Source organism: Anoplopoma fimbria, chromosome 17 (assembly GCF_027596085.1).
Source record: "Anoplopoma fimbria isolate UVic2021 breed Golden Eagle Sablefish chromosome 17, Afim_UVic_2022, whole genome shotgun sequence".
In the NCBI taxonomy this organism is placed as follows: domain Eukaryota; kingdom Metazoa; phylum Chordata; class Actinopteri; order Perciformes; family Anoplopomatidae; genus Anoplopoma; species Anoplopoma fimbria.
This window is the reverse complement of record NC_072465.1, coordinates 9,565,118-9,581,713: the sequence shown is the minus strand read 5'-3', so window position 1 is coordinate 9,581,713 and position 16,596 is coordinate 9,565,118. Positions and strand designations below refer to the sequence as shown.

The window sequence follows — 16,596 nt, the reverse complement described above, 5'->3', positions numbered from 1 at the left end:
CTGAATTCATATAGGAATCTGTAAAGCAGCCCAAGAAAAGCTTAAAGCTGCACTGATTAATATTCCTTATTTTAACAATGGGTCCAAGGAATATGTGCAATTTAGAATAGTAATAAACCAACAGAGAATTATAACCTAACTTCAGTTCCCCTCATCCTTGATATTCGCTTTAACCACATCGTTTTAGCTTTACAGCTCACAACTTCTACCTGCCCAGCCTTGTTGGAGCATTAAGTAGCTTAAGAGTAAAATATTTCTCTCTGGAGATGGTGGACACCAAACAGAGCTAAGAGGAGAGTGAATATTGGACATTCGTATGGTGACCAAAAACATGTTAAACATTAAAGTTGTGAATGGCAGGGGCCACGTGTGCCCCAGATGGCCAAACAAAATAAATCAATGTTGCTTCAAAGGGGACATATTATGCTCATTTTCAGGTTCATACTTGTATTTTGGGTTTCTACTAGAAAATGTTTACATGCTTTAGCGTTCAAAAAAGATATATAATTTTTCTCATTATGTCTGTCTTGAGATACCTGTATTCACCCTCTGTCTCTTTAAGACCCTCTCCCCAAAAAGCCCAGTAATCTCTGAATGGCTTGCGAGAAAAATATGCTGCACCTTTGCAAAGGTATGCCTGATCCCAATGTCCCCCCTAAAGCCTTAAACCCTGAACTGACGCCACCTGTTAAATGGTTGAGTATGAGAGACTACAAAGGCTTGAAATGGTGTAAAATTTGAATGGCACAGCACTTTGCTGCAACATATCACGTTATCATGACAACGTTATGTTATGTACAATTGTCAGTATTAGGTAATCCCTAGGCATAATCTGAAGAAATGCCGATTCACGGAAAGTGTTATGATGAGGGCGGCCACTACTTTTGATTAGACCAGTGACAAAGTGAGTTTTTTTCATGACAGGTCCCCTTTAGATTTTTTGAGTTTTTTGACAATAGTTACTTTTACATCAAGTCAAAATTGGTCTTAAAATGATTGCAGGCTTATGCTCAAACCAAAACCTTAGAAACCATAATGTAGAGCTACACATTCAAAATGACAAGGACCAAGAGTTATACTCAGTCATTTCTGCACAAACCTTATAGTCCCCACAAGAATGTACTGTATATATTCAAGCCTGCAGCTAGTAAATCGCTGGCTTCCAACAAATGTGCAGTATGCATGAACACATTGCAAACCTGCAGAAGATGTTACCAGGGGGAACCACTAAAAACATTCCTTTACCTTTGGCTGTGATGACTCAGTCAGCCAGCAAGTCAATCCAGTACCATCACTGTATAAATCATCACCCTTTGGTCTTTCACTTCATCGTGTTCAGGGCTAAATGGTTCTGTTGGCTGTTCGCTGTGTGTCTGAATCCTATTAGGAATGCTACTATGCTCTGATTGGCTGCCATTAAGTACAGCCAAAGATGTTTGCAGCGTTTCCTGCTGCTGCAAAAGCTAAATCTGCTTTAAATACTTCTCAGTCTCAGTTGTGCAGATGTTTCCTACTGATCTTGGTCTTTCTTCACGTTTTGAAAGTCATCAAACACACAGTTTACTAGCAAAAAACATCTGAATTGTATGGATTCTGTCTTTCATTTAATCTATGGTATCAAAACTGGGTTAAAATGAGTTTAGCAGTTAGTTTACTCTGTGTGCACTCCAGTTGAGTATGCACAATTGGACTGACATTTGCTGAGGAATTGTTGATCACAGTGTGACACTGCTGTGATATGCTGCCACTTAGTGGTTAATCTGAACACATACTTTCCATTGTAGTGTGTTAATTGAGAAAGTATTATTTTATGTTGCTCATGACATAGATTGCCTTAATCAATACCATGAGATGTATCATGTTGTAAGATTCCCTATTGGGAATAAAAAAGGGAAAAGCAAATGATCATTGGTCTGAACCATAATTTGTACCAAGTTAGGCAATTTTATTTATACAGCACATTTCAGTAAATTAAAGGTGATCTGCATTAAAATGCATATGTAACAACCAAGTCACTCAAAGACAGTAAGGAAACAACATTCGTCGTACAAAATGGGGATATTTTATATACGCATGCACGTTCATCTTTTTTTGAAAATGTCGATTTGGTATATCATGCAGCGTTTGTCTCTGATTAGGGTTTCCCTACAAGTCATTGCAGTTGTATGAGAAATTTTGTTTGTCCTCCTTTTACTTTTCTTTATAAAGCTGTATTACACAGACTGCAACTTTTTTTATGTTCTCTACTGACACCTAAAACTATGAATTACTACATCATTCAGTAATCTGTTGCATGTTTCTTTTGTGTGGAATTTTGTTTGCTTTTGAGTCTGTTTTTTTAGTAACTTTTGTTGCCTCAAAAAAAAAGATTCTGAATCACAAGTGTTAACATTTATAGTTTCTAGTTTGCATTTGAATCTGAACATAGACAGATCTCAGGTCATAAGGTGTTTTATTACAGAGAGTCAAATCAAAGTAACTAAAATCAGCACCACCAGATTTAGAACTTAATTCTAAAAACAGTAAGAAAAGCAGAAAACTTGATGACTTGAAAGGTCCGATTGGATCGAAGTCAGAGAGCCTGTCATAAATGCGATGAGAAGCCAGACTATGAAGAGACTAATAGTGTCAGTATCAGTTTGAGGTTGCTAGGAATCAACATCACACAGAACCTTTTGAGGTCGTCTCACACCTCCACCCTACTTAAGACAGCTCAGAAATGGCTGTATTTCCTAAGGAAACTTCAGAAAGCAAAATTCCCCTGTCATGTTGTCAACTTTTACAGAAGAGCAAAAGAGAGCATCTTTACTGGAGACATTACTAACTGGCATGGTCTGTGTAGGGCCCAGAACAGGAGGGTGATTGAAACCGCCCAGAACATCATAAGCAGTTATCATCCGAGCACCAGCGAAATATCGGTGAGGTGGGGCGCCTACGCAGAGACCAAAGGATACTAAAAGACAATGCCAACCCAGCCACTGCATGTTCACTCTTCAGATGTTCACTCCGAACCTCATCTTCTGTACTCCACCATAAAAAAAGATTTATTTCTTGTGTAGCATAAAGGGACAACAACTTGTATTTTGTTGCTGCCAAACGGTGTTGTAGAATGCCAATAAATGCATCTTGAATCCTTCAAAAGTTATTCTGGGCAATTTGTCAGTGAGTGGGTGAAATACTTCCTATTGTTTGTGTGGCTAAACCAGCAAAGAGAGCATTAAAGAATTATTTTTATCACGTGTATAGCCTGGGGGTGGGCAAAGTTTTAAAATAGCAGAAACTGTTATTTACTTTGCCTGCAGCTATTCCTCACTTTCTTCCAGAGGGCGGAGGTTGTTCTGACATTAACCAAACAGCTCTGCCATGGGGACAATCTGTAGCCTGCTAAGTATGAAAGAGTGAGTTTTTGATTTACAAGAAAATGTCGTTTAAATTATTTACATTAAATACAGAAAAAGGAATTTGCCTCATGTGTGTGATAGCCATGCTATCGTGTGGGAATATACTTCTCAGGCCTTAGACTGCTTCCCCCATACACCTCTTTGCTCTCATTCTTTTCATGATTTCATTATAAACAGGTGCCAACAATAGTTCCCCACCATGGATGTGCTTCTAAAGCGCTAAAATAGCACTAAAATGAGTTGCTCCCTACTTTATTGACAAAATCAAATTATTTGACTGTGCATTTATTCATCTTGTATTACCTGAAGCAGCTGTAATTTAAAAACAGCTTGTTGGCGACAAAATATTGTAGTTCCAAGTTGTAAACCACAAGCCCACTCTGGAGGAATGAACAGTAGGCTAATTATATCTGTAGAAATGTGTAACTGTGTGGTATTTTAAAGTCACAGCAAAATAATAAACATCACAAGCAGAGAAACAAGACAGGAAGTGATCTCAGCGTGAGTTCGATGACACATTTCGAACACTCGGAAACATCGGAATTTTGATTGACATACACAAACAAGCAAACAGGTGGTCATTTTCTATTACATGCAAGCCGCATCAACGAGTGAAACAGTACGGGTTAAGTGGCTCTATATGCAATAACATATAATACCACGTGAGAAAGTCGATATAAAATGTTGGATCTCCTCTGAGATGTCTTTTTTTGATATTGTGATAATACTGATAATAATGCTAAAATGCATCAATTACTCGCATTTTCGCATTGCACGTCAAATAAAAAAAAATTGCTGCATTATTCTACATTCAGAAACAACGGCTACCGAATACCAACACACAAAATACCTACTTTGTCTTCGAGCAAATGCCCTCAGAGCCACTTAGAGGCGCGACAGAAGTCGATTATGAGGTGTACGAGGGACATTGAACGCAACATTATTTCCTGTTTAAGGGATATATCGACAGTGCAAGCCAAAGGCAGTTTAATGTATCTTATGTTGAGGCATTTTCTTGACACTCAGTTTGAAACTTGTTTCCTGAGCAATGGCAAAGTAGAAAGCTTACCGGCAATGTTTTGGGAATATTTCGACGCGGCTCGAAGCCTCGGGAATTCAGCGGGCGGCACGAGCGAGGTAATGTTAGCAAACAAGCTAACGCGAAGCTAGCCAACGGCTAACTTACACTTGCGGCTAACCAACGTTGATGCCTCCATTTGTTTGTCTTCTCGTTTGTTTACACACACACACACACACACACACACACACACACACACACACACACACATACACACGTGCTAAACACGACGGTAGCGTTCGAGCGCCACGCTGTGACTTTTCACTGTCGTTAAATAACTGGGAGTCTGTGTGGACGGTAACGAAACTAACGTTATCATCAACAAGTGGTCTTTTTGTATTGTGTGTGTGTGTGTGTGTGTGTGTGTGTGTGTGTGTGTGTGCGTGCGCCGGGCTGTCTGACAGTAGACACCAGTCTCTGCAGCCCGAGCGTCCACAGCGCCGTGATAACGCATGTTAGTGGTAGGACTGCCTCGACCTAACCGGCCGCCGTTATCTCCGCGCTCCGTAGGTAACGTTAGCTGTCAGTGTCAGGCGTTACGTAATTGCTCATTGCTAATCTTTTTCCCTGGCAGCAGTTTTGACGCTGTCCTATATTTTTTTTGCAGCGATACCAGCGGTTTTAACATGACAGTTTGGGACAGATTGTGTGTGTGTGTGTGTGTGTGTGTGTGTGTGTGTGTGTGTGTGTGTGTGTGTGTGTGTGTGTGTGTGTGTCCAACCCAGCAGGTCTGGATGAGTCAGGACAGATTTACTCGGCCCCATAAGAAGCTTACAGAGAGACACACACACACACACACACACACACACACACACACACACACGCATACACACACACTTGTTGACAGATATCGACAAGCAGAGCACAAGTCACATTCAGCCTGTAATGTGGAGTGGACTAAATAGCAAAAATGCCAAATGAAAATCCAGCAGCACATATCCGTCAGTATTAGGATTATTAATGTCACACAGCAGCATGTGTCAAATGAGTGATAATAACTTCTTGTGTGGGTTCTTCTTGGCAATATGAGAAAGCCTCAGTAGTTGGGATGTGTATTGCAACAAAAGTTGTACACAAAACCTGCGGGGAGTGGGGAATTAAAAATGAAAACTAAGCACCAGAAAAAATAGAAATCCTTCCCTTGAAGAAGGAGTGTGCCCTCCATGTTATGTGTTTAAAAGTCACTGCACAAACTTGCGTGTGCAACTCCCATCGCCATGCTTGCATTGCATGTGAATGGATTGTCGAGAATGGGCTCTAAACCAGATTACAGAAGGGACGGTTTTTACATCACCCCACGACAAGTGGAAATGCTGGGCTTTTTTTTAATCTTTAAATATGTACAATGACTGGGTCTGAACACAAGACATCTCATGAACATGAACATTTGCCGTGAGGGAGGCAGCCTTTCATTGATGACCACTGCTGACGTTGGACGGCTCGGGTCATAACGAGTAATATTCAAGCTGCAGCAAGACGGTAAACATTTAAGTGCAGTTTGAGTGTATTGGGCTAAAAATGGCTAAGAGATTAAGACATCTGGTCTTGACAACGTATTGTGTTCTAGCTTGATGGAGGAATGTTGCAAAAAATAAATTCTATACTTGATTATGAATGTACACGCTGGTGGAGGAGGTGTTATTGTTTTTGGGTGCATTCAGCTTGCATATACTGGATGCAATGCGTCTAGAGAGATTTATGTGGATCCTCAGTTTCCTGGTGGAAATCTGCAACACACAGTGTCTGCAATATATCTCTGTCTTTGTTGTTATTTCCAGTATTGATCTGTTTTCAGCATCTCGGATATGTCTTAAATTGTTATCTTGATCATTCATACCCAAGCTTAAGGCTCATTACATTAGGTCTGTGTTGCCTTTGTGGACAAGCTAGGAAGTCTGGTTGTTTGCTTCCTGGACAGCACTCTGCTGTAAGGAGCAACAACAGAGGTACCAACATGTCTGTGTTACTGCAAATATAGCAGAATTGTTGACATTCAACACACAATTGCAGCAAGGAATGAGATGATGTAGATATTAGGTACCAGAGGTTTCATGAAACACTGAATGTAGGCTAGACCTTCATGGCAGACATTTGAACTTGTCTCTATAGGAAAAACACAGGTGGCAATAATTAATTAATGAAAGTTCCTGGTATTGTGCAGTCTGGCTCACTGGAATAGCTAACTGGGACACTGAGCCATGGTTAATGTTTTCAATTTCACCTGTGCTTTCGCAACTACGACAAGTCAAAATGTCTGTTTGTGAAAAAGGTCTGCTGTCAGACTCTTTTGATCATTGCCTCCCCATCCACCAGATCTAAACACTACCAAACTTTCACGGATATAGGTTTCCTCCTCTTTCACCTCCAACAACTACAAGCTGTCAGGGTGCAGAGAGACAGCAGCACGAGGAGCACTGTAGCTGCTCCGGAGACAAAGGGCAGCCCCTGCTCTCTACGAGACACATAATAGTTACGTGGTGCTTGATGTTTCTAGGATATCCACCCAAACCAATAGCCGACATAAATACCTACCCCGTCCCCACTTTTGGGACCACTCTCTTTGTCGCTCAAAGCGTGGAGCCAACCCAACTATCGTCCGTTGTATTTATCCGCAGGGAAGCATTTTCTCTGGTGAAAAGAGGAGCCTGTCACTGTTCCTCTAAACCACATATAATTATGTGACCCCTTCAGAGGTGCACCCAGCTGAGTTATCATGTGGGAAGAATTGCAATTAACGCAGGGGTTGAGATTGAGACACTCAAAGTGGGATGCACCAGTTTCCACATGCCGGTTTGCTGGCCTATTCCAGGCGCAGATTGGATCTTGGAGTAGGCTCTTGAGGCCACAAAATGTCACATACCCTAAAAGAGTCAAATGGTGTAACACATAAGTGAGGGACATGTCAATCAAGCCTGTTCTGTACACGCCCCTGCAGTCCTGAGAGGAGGGCTAATCAGCCTAAGTGAAAACACCTGAGTGTGTGTGTGCGCCACAATTGTTTATAGCTTTTAACCTCGGCGTAGGATGTCATGCAAAGAAAATTATTGTAAAAGCTGCAGCAAAGTCCCTGGAAAATATCAAAGAAAATGCTAGATGAGGGTAAGAATTAAGGCCAAACACTAAAACACAAGCATGAGTAATAAGGCAGCTTTTGTTTTTCATTAAGTCGTCTGCAACCTACAATTTACCCTTAACTTTTACAGCAGTCCCAATAAAAGCAGGTTAGCAGTCCAAGTAATGTAATTCCTGTTGTTCTTTTCCATTGTCTAAGTAAGGCTGCACAATGAAGTATATAGGGTATAATCATATACATAGCCTTAAAATGTATGCAGTAAAAATGACGTAGTAAGAATTGTAGAAGATTGACAGGTCTGCAGTATTTGGCCAGTTCATTTTTTGCAGAATGCCTTCTGTAGTTGAACATAACATGTTCTTTGTGAAAGGATTTGGTGCTTTTGTAATGATAATACAGTATTCAAAAACAGTGATTTTATATTTAGTATACCGTTGCCCTCGTACATGGCTTACAATCCTTGAAGGGGGCGTTTTTGTGAGCAGCTTTCCTCTGCCCCTGTGGTTTCCATGAAGTTTATTCTCTACCTCTCATTGTGAGGGGCATTTCATTTTCATGGCCATGGTGTTTTGCTGCTCTTTAGAAGCCAGATGTGACAAAGATGTTCGGTCTCAACTGGGCCGAGTCAGTGGCCACATCAAAGTGCCACATTTTATAGGTGTCTTGTTAAAGAAAGCAAAAAAAAAAAAAGGATTTACGATATGTTGTCATTTAAAAAAATTAAAAATTGGCTTATCGTGAATGATGTGACATTTTTTCAGTATTATCGACCAAACAAGAATAGTACCATTCGTTACCTTCTGAACAGCCTCAGTCCTCGGAAAGCTGAAAACCTGAAAAGGGGACCTCTAGCCTTTAATATCCACTCCAACTCATCAAGGGAAACATTTACACTCTGTGCTCCAGAACTTCACGTAAAGGGAATGGTGTGGAAGGTGTTTGACTTCATCCAGCTGTTAATAAAAAACGCTCTCTCTGTTCTATGAAGGATGTATGGTGGCATTATCATCCTGGAAAGTGGGCACCACATGAGGGAAAAGGCATTTGTGCCAGACGGTGCACCTGGGCTTGTAAAACCTCTTATTCCTTGGCTGTTTAACAATCATTTACAGCATTACGCCACATTTCTGTTTTCGTACTTATAGCTTATCCAACGACCTTTGAAGTTTGAGGGGTTTCTTCGGCTTTTAAAGATACAGGCGAGGATGACTACGATCAAATCTTTCCATTGAGGAGCAATGGGAATGGACTTTGTTCTCATAAAGTTTAAATATACCAATTGTGTGCACTATTGTGTTGGGAGTCCATGAATCTGAGATTTTCTCAATCTCATTTTTCTCCTTTCTAACTATTTATTTTATTTTTTATTTTTTCAGTGAGACATGGACAACTCTGTCACCCTGTGGCAGTTCCTTCTCCAGCTTCTATTGGATTCCAGTAATGATCAGCTGATCTGCTGGACCAATGAGGAAGGGGAGTTTAAACTGCTGCAGGCAGAGGAGGTGGCCCGGCTGTGGGGAGCCCGAAAGAACAAGCCCAACATGAACTATGACAAACTCAGCAGGGCTCTCAGATACTACTACGATAAGGTAATCATGTCAGACCTCCTCCCCTGTAGGATGTACAGCAGCTAGCTCTATGTGATTGAAAAGTCAGTCTTTTGATTCTTCACCACACAATAACTATGCTATCGCCACAAACCCAATATCGGGTCAACCAGTAGCCAGATGTTGTCTGTGCTCCACACATTGTGGGTTTCCCAGCCTCGTCATTCCCACAGGAATCTTGATCGGACACACAACCTAACTAAATCGCCAACACTCCCTAACCCTGACACAAACCACTAGCATGTGTTCTACAACTTTGTCAAACGTCAGTCCAATCACAGTCTTTTCTGTTTTTTTTGTGCTATTTAACGACATAACTACGCCAACAAGAGCTTGAACATTTCTTTGAACAACTATGTAGCAGAACACGCTTTGTCTCTTTGCTTTTGTTGCTCGTAGTGTAAATACAAGATTAGACTGGCAGAGAAAGTAAGTTGACATTTGTGACCTTGGGGCATTTTTTTTTTTTTAATATGGTGACAACGATGAAACATTTTCATCCAGTCAAACTGAAATTGTGGGAGAGGATGTGACGGGTTTGGTGTTGTTCAGGTTTGTTTGCTGAGGAACATCTTCACAGATGTTTGTAGTGCTGGTGACTGCAGGTTCGTCGTCAGGCCTGGTTCCAGAGTAAAATTACAGGGTGTTTTCCAAACTAGTGGGGGTGCACAAGCAAGAGTAGCAGTGCAGTTACCATGTGCCTGTAATAACAATCACATTAGCATATTGCTTTTACAAGCTCAGCTCTACTGTATGGTTCTAATGGCACCACAGCAGCAAAACAAAACACACAGTTAGACTTAAGTATTTATCGGTACAATTCATTTCACAGTTAAATAACTGAAAGAGGCAAAGAATTCAAGATGGTGTTTCCTTAATTAAAACCGCTATATTTTCAGGGTTTGAGCCAAGATGCACCACTATAAATATTCCCCTTCAAATATATTGCAGAATCAAACCTATTAGCAGGCTTCTCATTATTAGATTTTTTTCAGCTGCATCCACATTTATTTAATGAGTTAACCAATCTACAAATGTAATTGTAAATGTGGATTGCTGGCATCATTATACTTAACTAAATATTACTCAACACTATATATAATTACACCTTTAAATATAATGATTAGAATACTGAGAAGGTATAATAATCAATGCAATCTGGTTACTATTACTAAATGTGAGCTGCAGTAGATTGGTCTGATTGTCTAGATAAAGATGTGCAGCTGTAAGGGTGCTTCAGGGCCTTCAGTACCCCAATATCGGGCCCCACTCCCGGTTTCCCAAAGCTAAACAATGAAGTTATCAGATGGTTTGTCATGCGAATATGTGTGCGACAATATTTTTTTCAAATGTCAGTCATAATTCGACCAATTACATGGACGCCTAAGTTACATAACCACACATGTTTTGAAGCAGCATCTTGAGACTCTGGAGGGGATGGTTTCCTTTGCTATTTGCACCAGCAAAGCACAAGTTAATTGCATCTCAGAGTGGTTAAAGTCCGCTGCTCAGTGACATGCAGAATAGAGGGAGAGTGCGGTCTGTCTCCCACTCTGCTTGCGGTTTGGCCTCAGCACAGCCTGACCTCGTGGGCGTTCTAGGCACGTCTGTGCTGGTATGTTTGGCCGCAGAGTGAGTGGCTGCTGGTTTGGTGCAGACAGGAAGGACAGAGCCGTCCCACGTACAAGACCTTTTTTTTTTTTGTGGTCTCACGCTTCTATTTTTTAACTCTAGTGCCTCTGTGGTCGAGGCGCACTGCGTGAGAGAATGTCTTGTTTATCCTCTAAGTGTGTGTTTTATGACTAAATAATAATTAGGTTTTTATTTATTTTATTTTATTCACCAAGAGTATACACTAACATGTCTGCTTTTCTGTGTCTTACAGAACATCATAAAGAAGGTGAACGGTCAGAAGTTTGTCTATCGCTTCGTGTCCTATCCTGACATCCTAAAAGGAGAGGTCCCTACCCGGACTGAGGGCGTTGATGTGGGCGGAGGGGGCACCCCTCACCTATTAAAGAGGGGAGACAGTACCTCACAGGAGGGTGAGTCAGGCGACCGCAGTAGCACAGCAGCTCTGGGCTCCAGCACCAAGCAGTCGAACCGCAACGACTACATCCACTCCGGCCTGTACACCTCCTTCACCCTCAACTCGCTGCAAAATGGACGCCAGCTCTTCAAGTCCATCAAAATAGAAAACCCGGCAGAGAAGTTGGCCGACAAGAGAGGTCCCGCCGTCACGGCCCAGAGCCGGGAGCAGTCGCCTCAGCCTCAGCAGCCGGCTGCTTTGCCGTCCGTCATCAAGTTTGGAAACACCCCTCCGAAGCCAACACCAGCACAGTCCGCTCATGTTGTCATGGAGACGACCCTGATGGCCAGCCACTTAGAGCCCCTGCGAGCTCCACCCCCGAGGGTTGGAGAATTCCGCACACACTCCTCCCTGCCGTCCCATTCTGTCTACACGTTTGAACACATCCGGCCATCGGAGTCAACGTTCAGCCTGCCGGACCTGATCTCGGGCAGCCCGTCCCCGAGCCTCGTGCCTGACTCATCCCACGAGCTGGTGATTGACAGCGACATGGAGTCGGGATCTTCTCAACCTGCGGACGCTCAGGCACCAGATCGCTCAGACGCTCAGGCGCATGAGAAGGCTAGTATACATACAAACACATCTCACACTGTTAAATAATTGAGAAAATAATAGGACAAATTACATTTAAAGGCTCTACAAACACACTTTCTCAATCAGCCTCTGACCGTAATCTTCGGTGTCCTAGATAAACAAAAATGTTCAGTTAGTTTATTTATTTCATTTGATGGTTTTGAATGAATCCGACTCATAATGTCACATATTTCTGTGCACCAATAAGAGTCAAGCAACAGATTCCATTCAATCAGAATCTGGTGACAGTTGTGGGGTCATTTACTTACATTAGGCCACGAATCGGATCAAAACACACAGACGGTCATGATGAAGCAGAATGGCTCAGTTTTTGAGTGATAAACACTTATTAAATAGAAACCAACTAAGTATGTAAAGATGTTGATTTGATGATTTTTTAAAAACTTTATACCTGCAAGAACTGATTTTTGTCCACTTGGAAACAGCAAAAACAAGCTGTAAACAACACTTGGACGTATTGTTAGTTGTTATAGTGAACATTTAGCGAATGCCTCTCTACACGCTCAGCAGACAAAGTCACGTTTCTTAGTCCAATATTAATTTTCCTTTCAGCTCTGTTTTGGTTTCAATTAACTCTGAAGGGAAATATATGGCTACTTAATTCTCCTGTGTGTTCACCAGCTAGTCTCTAACTGCGTTTGTTTGCTTTTTGGTGCTGAGCCGATGGTTTAATGTGGGTTTTAGATTTTTAGAGTTTTAAATGTTATTTGTTTGAACAACGCTATGAGAGCGTTGAGAGAGAACCGAGGCAGTTTAGTTATGGGCAGTAAAAAAACAAAACCAGTTAGTTGCTCCACTACTATTCTGTTGTGACTGAACTGTGTTGGTATACTTTTTTACATTGGATCGTAGCACTGCCAATGTGCATTATTATGTATGCAAAATGTTCCAGATAAAATTAGAATCCCCACGGATTACTGTTTTTTCTGATACTGTTAACATAGTAAATGAGCTGTGCATACTACCTATAGAACACAAATACCTCTTGTATTGACTCTAGATATTATTATAGGACTTAGTGTGAAGCAAAAGTGAATTCATCAAGCGCATGTAGAAATTGTTATCTTTCTCTTGGCCATCAGGTGGACAGTGGCATGGGTTTGTCTGGAGACGAGACCAGTTTTGTGGACGTCGAAACCAGTTCGTCGTCACTAAGCAGCAGCACCACGCTCAGCACTCTGAACTCAGGGAAGTCACGCAAGCCGCCGAAAATCCTGCAGATCAGCCCGCCAACTCTGCTGGTCACCGCCTCCGACTTCTCCCCCATGAACCTCTGCAGCCCGTCGCTACCGACGGCCTCTCTCACACCAGCAATGCTACAGGTGAGAGCCAGAACATTCATTTTGTTGAGGCAAAAAACACATTTAAGCAAAACATGCATCAAAATAAACCACAATGCAAATCACAATTATCGTGTTTGAACCCTAAAAAATAAGTAAATGATAAGGTATAAGTAATACGACTGTTTCATATATAAGGTAAATGTTGTATTCCCATGCTAGCTGTATGAAAGATGCACAATGAGCAGTTAAACCGGTGAATGTGTGGGACGGCAGCACTTTCTTAATATGAAATCTTAAGAGATGATAAAACGAAATATGGTGATTTATGTGGTCATTATGTCTTCTGATCCTTATGTGATCCACTGTTTGCAATAGATTTTTGATTTATTTCCTCCAGGCTCCTACAAGACAAAAAGGCAGCATCCCTTGAAACTGATCACTTTGATAGTGTGTCATAGATCAATTCATGCCACATAAACTGTTACATTACTGGATGAATACAAATCAAATCTGAACTGAATTTACAAGTGTATTAACCATCCATCAAGACATTTCCTAGTAGGCATGTTGTTTCGTTATGATTCAAACATTCAAACGACTCGTTTACCAATGATAGATTTGTGGTTTAGATCTTAAATCATTGAGTTGTACAGAGCATAGTTCTGCCTGTTAAAGTGATACTGCAGTTTAGATCATTTCTCTAACATTCATATAGGCATATAAAAGAATATGAATAGAAAAAAGGCTGTATATGACAGATACCAGGTGGTTGCTTTCTAGTTATTTGTCATAACTGGACAGAACCCAGAATTAACATTGCACAGAGATTCTCCAGCATCTACTGCTACTGACCAGCAGATGGTAGCAGTAATCTGTAATGCCTGGCTGTTTGGTCTTGTTTTTGTGGCATTTAATTGTTCCCAGTGATTGCCAGTTGCTGGCCACACGACTGTGTGTGTGCTACTGCTGCTACTAGAATTTAGAAGTCTAATTAGATTTGCTGCTTCAGACGATAAAGTTTTTATTCTGTCCATCCCCAGCAGGTCAGGTTTGATCACAAGATCTAGCTTCAGTCAGCTCACATATGAATGAGTCCCTTTTTCTGATCCGTGTCTGATTGGCTTTAGGCACACGATCAACATGGATGCTTATGGACAAAGGTTTCTGATAGATTGTGTCTGTTATCTTCAAGTTTGACCCCACAATTCATTCACACAAATCATAATGAAACTAGCTCACCACAGTTTCCTCGGTTGTCGGAGGTGAATTCTTATTATGTGCAACAGGTCCTTAAACTATCCACATTAATCTTTTGAGCACATAGTATACATGGTATGTTCTGTCAAACTCATTCCCGCTTTGTTCATGGATGTGGTGAGGTAGCATTGTGGGAAGACGTCATCCCCATTCTTAATCCCGCCTAATACACTTTTGATTGGTCGACTGGATCGATGGAAAGAGCAACACCAGCAGACCTACTTGAATTGCTGAATTAATAGCAGATGTAGAAGCCAATTCAGAGGTCTGGAACATGGCTAATAGTGGTCCAATATCAACTTTTAACAAAAACATTTTTGTTAAGGATCCCTCAAAATTGGTTATTAAATGACTGTGATAAAGATGCTGAGCAGGAGCGTTAACAACAAACTGCTCAGTCAGTGCTTTCTTATAAACAAACCAAACCAGAACATCTAAAACCCGCCAATATCTGCCATGCTGTCGGGCTCCAATGCAAAATAACCCAGTCCGTCTTGTTTGTCTCCCTCCTCAGACTCCCACTCTGTTGCTGACTCCCAGCCCTCTGCTGTCCAACATCCACTTCTGGAGCACGCTCAGTCCAGTCGCTCCCCTCAGCCCAGCCACGCGACGCCAGGGAGCCCACCTGTTCCAGTTTCCGTCGGTCCTCACCCCTCAGTTCCAGATCCCCGTGCACAGCCTGGATGGGACCAACACGCCCGGCCCCATTACCCCAGACCCTCAGAAGACATAGGATTAATCCCACCCCCCCACTACAAAGTCACCACATTCGGACCCAGACAGCCAGACACCTTCCCCATCTTCTGCTGCCGCCCCACATCAAGGACAAATATGTGGGAACTCGGTCATTGCCATTCCTCATCGCTCCGGTGCTTTACAGTTGGCTGCCACCAAATCCACACTACAATCAGACGTGCGGAGGAAGGGTCTGGAGAGACGTTGGCAGTCCAGGTTTGATGGACGACGGTAACATATTCGGTTTGTTTTTAGAACCTTAACACCCAGAGGTATGCCATCCTGTACACACACTGACTCCATCGCCCCTCATACATGTATGGGTTCATTTTGCCTGGCTTTTTGGGATCCTCAAGTCACAACAGTTGGAAAGGAGGGAGGAGTCTCCATGGCAACAGTTGGTGCATGTGGACTGGACCCTCGGCGGCGACAATCTGCTTCATACATGGACGCGCACACCAGTGGATTTACAGATATCTAAATCGTTCCTTTTTTAGAATTTCCCTCTTTTGTTGTGCAACAGTGTTACTGCCAAAAAAAGACAGTTTATGTTTCTGCTGACGATGCTCCTGTTCCTTTTTATGCTCTGTCCTTAATTTTTACTCTCGTTGAAGGGTAGTGCTTTAACCCGATAATGTGCATGTTTACCTGCAAACTCTTTTATCTATTACCCAGCTCTCAACCTCGCCTCACCAGCCTCAGTGAGAAAGGTTGGATAGCTATAGCCGTATCCAACAGGACTTTCACCTTGACTTTCTTATCGTGACATGTGGCCATAATCTGAGCTTGAACCTTTAACCATGCCTCTATGAAACTGTGTCTCTCACACACACACACACACACACACACACACACACACACACACACACACACACACACACACACACACACAGTAGAATAGCCCTGAAAGCCAGTGAGTTTTTAGCTGAGAATGAAAGAAAGCAAAGCCATACCCCTCTCTGTGCATCAACACGGCAAGCAACAGCAAACAAGTCCTGTATTTGTTACTAATCTGATGTTGCCTTTTTTTTTAATTGAACCCTACATTGTTAAAGGCATCTGTGCTAGAATACTACTACTTGGCTGTTGAGCACTGACTTCCTGGAGTTTCCGCTGGTTTCCTGTCAACTGCTCTCTGCCAAAAAGTAGTTCCAACACACGATTTAACTTGTTAATCAGTAAATTTAAGAGGTGTTTTAAAGTGGAGCCAGTCTAGCTGTATTTACTAAAATGTCGAGCTTGAAACCTTGTTGATTGTCCACAGCTCAGCTTTGTTTTCTTTGTTGTAAATTAATGGGCTCTGATAAGTGTTGCTTGCAGAGTCAGTGCGGTTATTATTATTATTATTATTTAATTTTTTATCTCAGACGGAACCTCCAAATCTATGTGGCTAGTCTCTCGACAGTCTAGCCTTAACCTTTGCCAAGCCTTAGCCATCCGAAACACGTCATCCTTTAATCCCGAGGACTGTATAAAAAA

At 41.9% G+C, this 16,596-nt stretch overlaps 1 protein-coding gene across 1 annotated transcript; it reads left to right on the top strand.

Moving 5' to 3' along the window:
- Nucleotides 1-4,349: 4,349 nt before the first annotated feature.
- Nucleotides 4,350-15,121, top strand: elk4 (ETS transcription factor ELK4). The gene is made up of 5 exons (XM_054617022.1): nt 4,350-4,538; nt 8,929-9,141; nt 11,045-11,809; nt 12,925-13,164; nt 14,897-15,121. Exons 2-5 carry the CDS (start codon nt 8,935-8,937, stop codon nt 15,113-15,115), a joined length of 1,431 nt encoding a protein of 476 aa, XP_054472997.1. The 5' UTR covers nt 4,350-4,538; nt 8,929-8,934; the 3' UTR covers nt 15,116-15,121.
- Nucleotides 15,122-16,596: the final 1,475 nt, after the last annotated feature.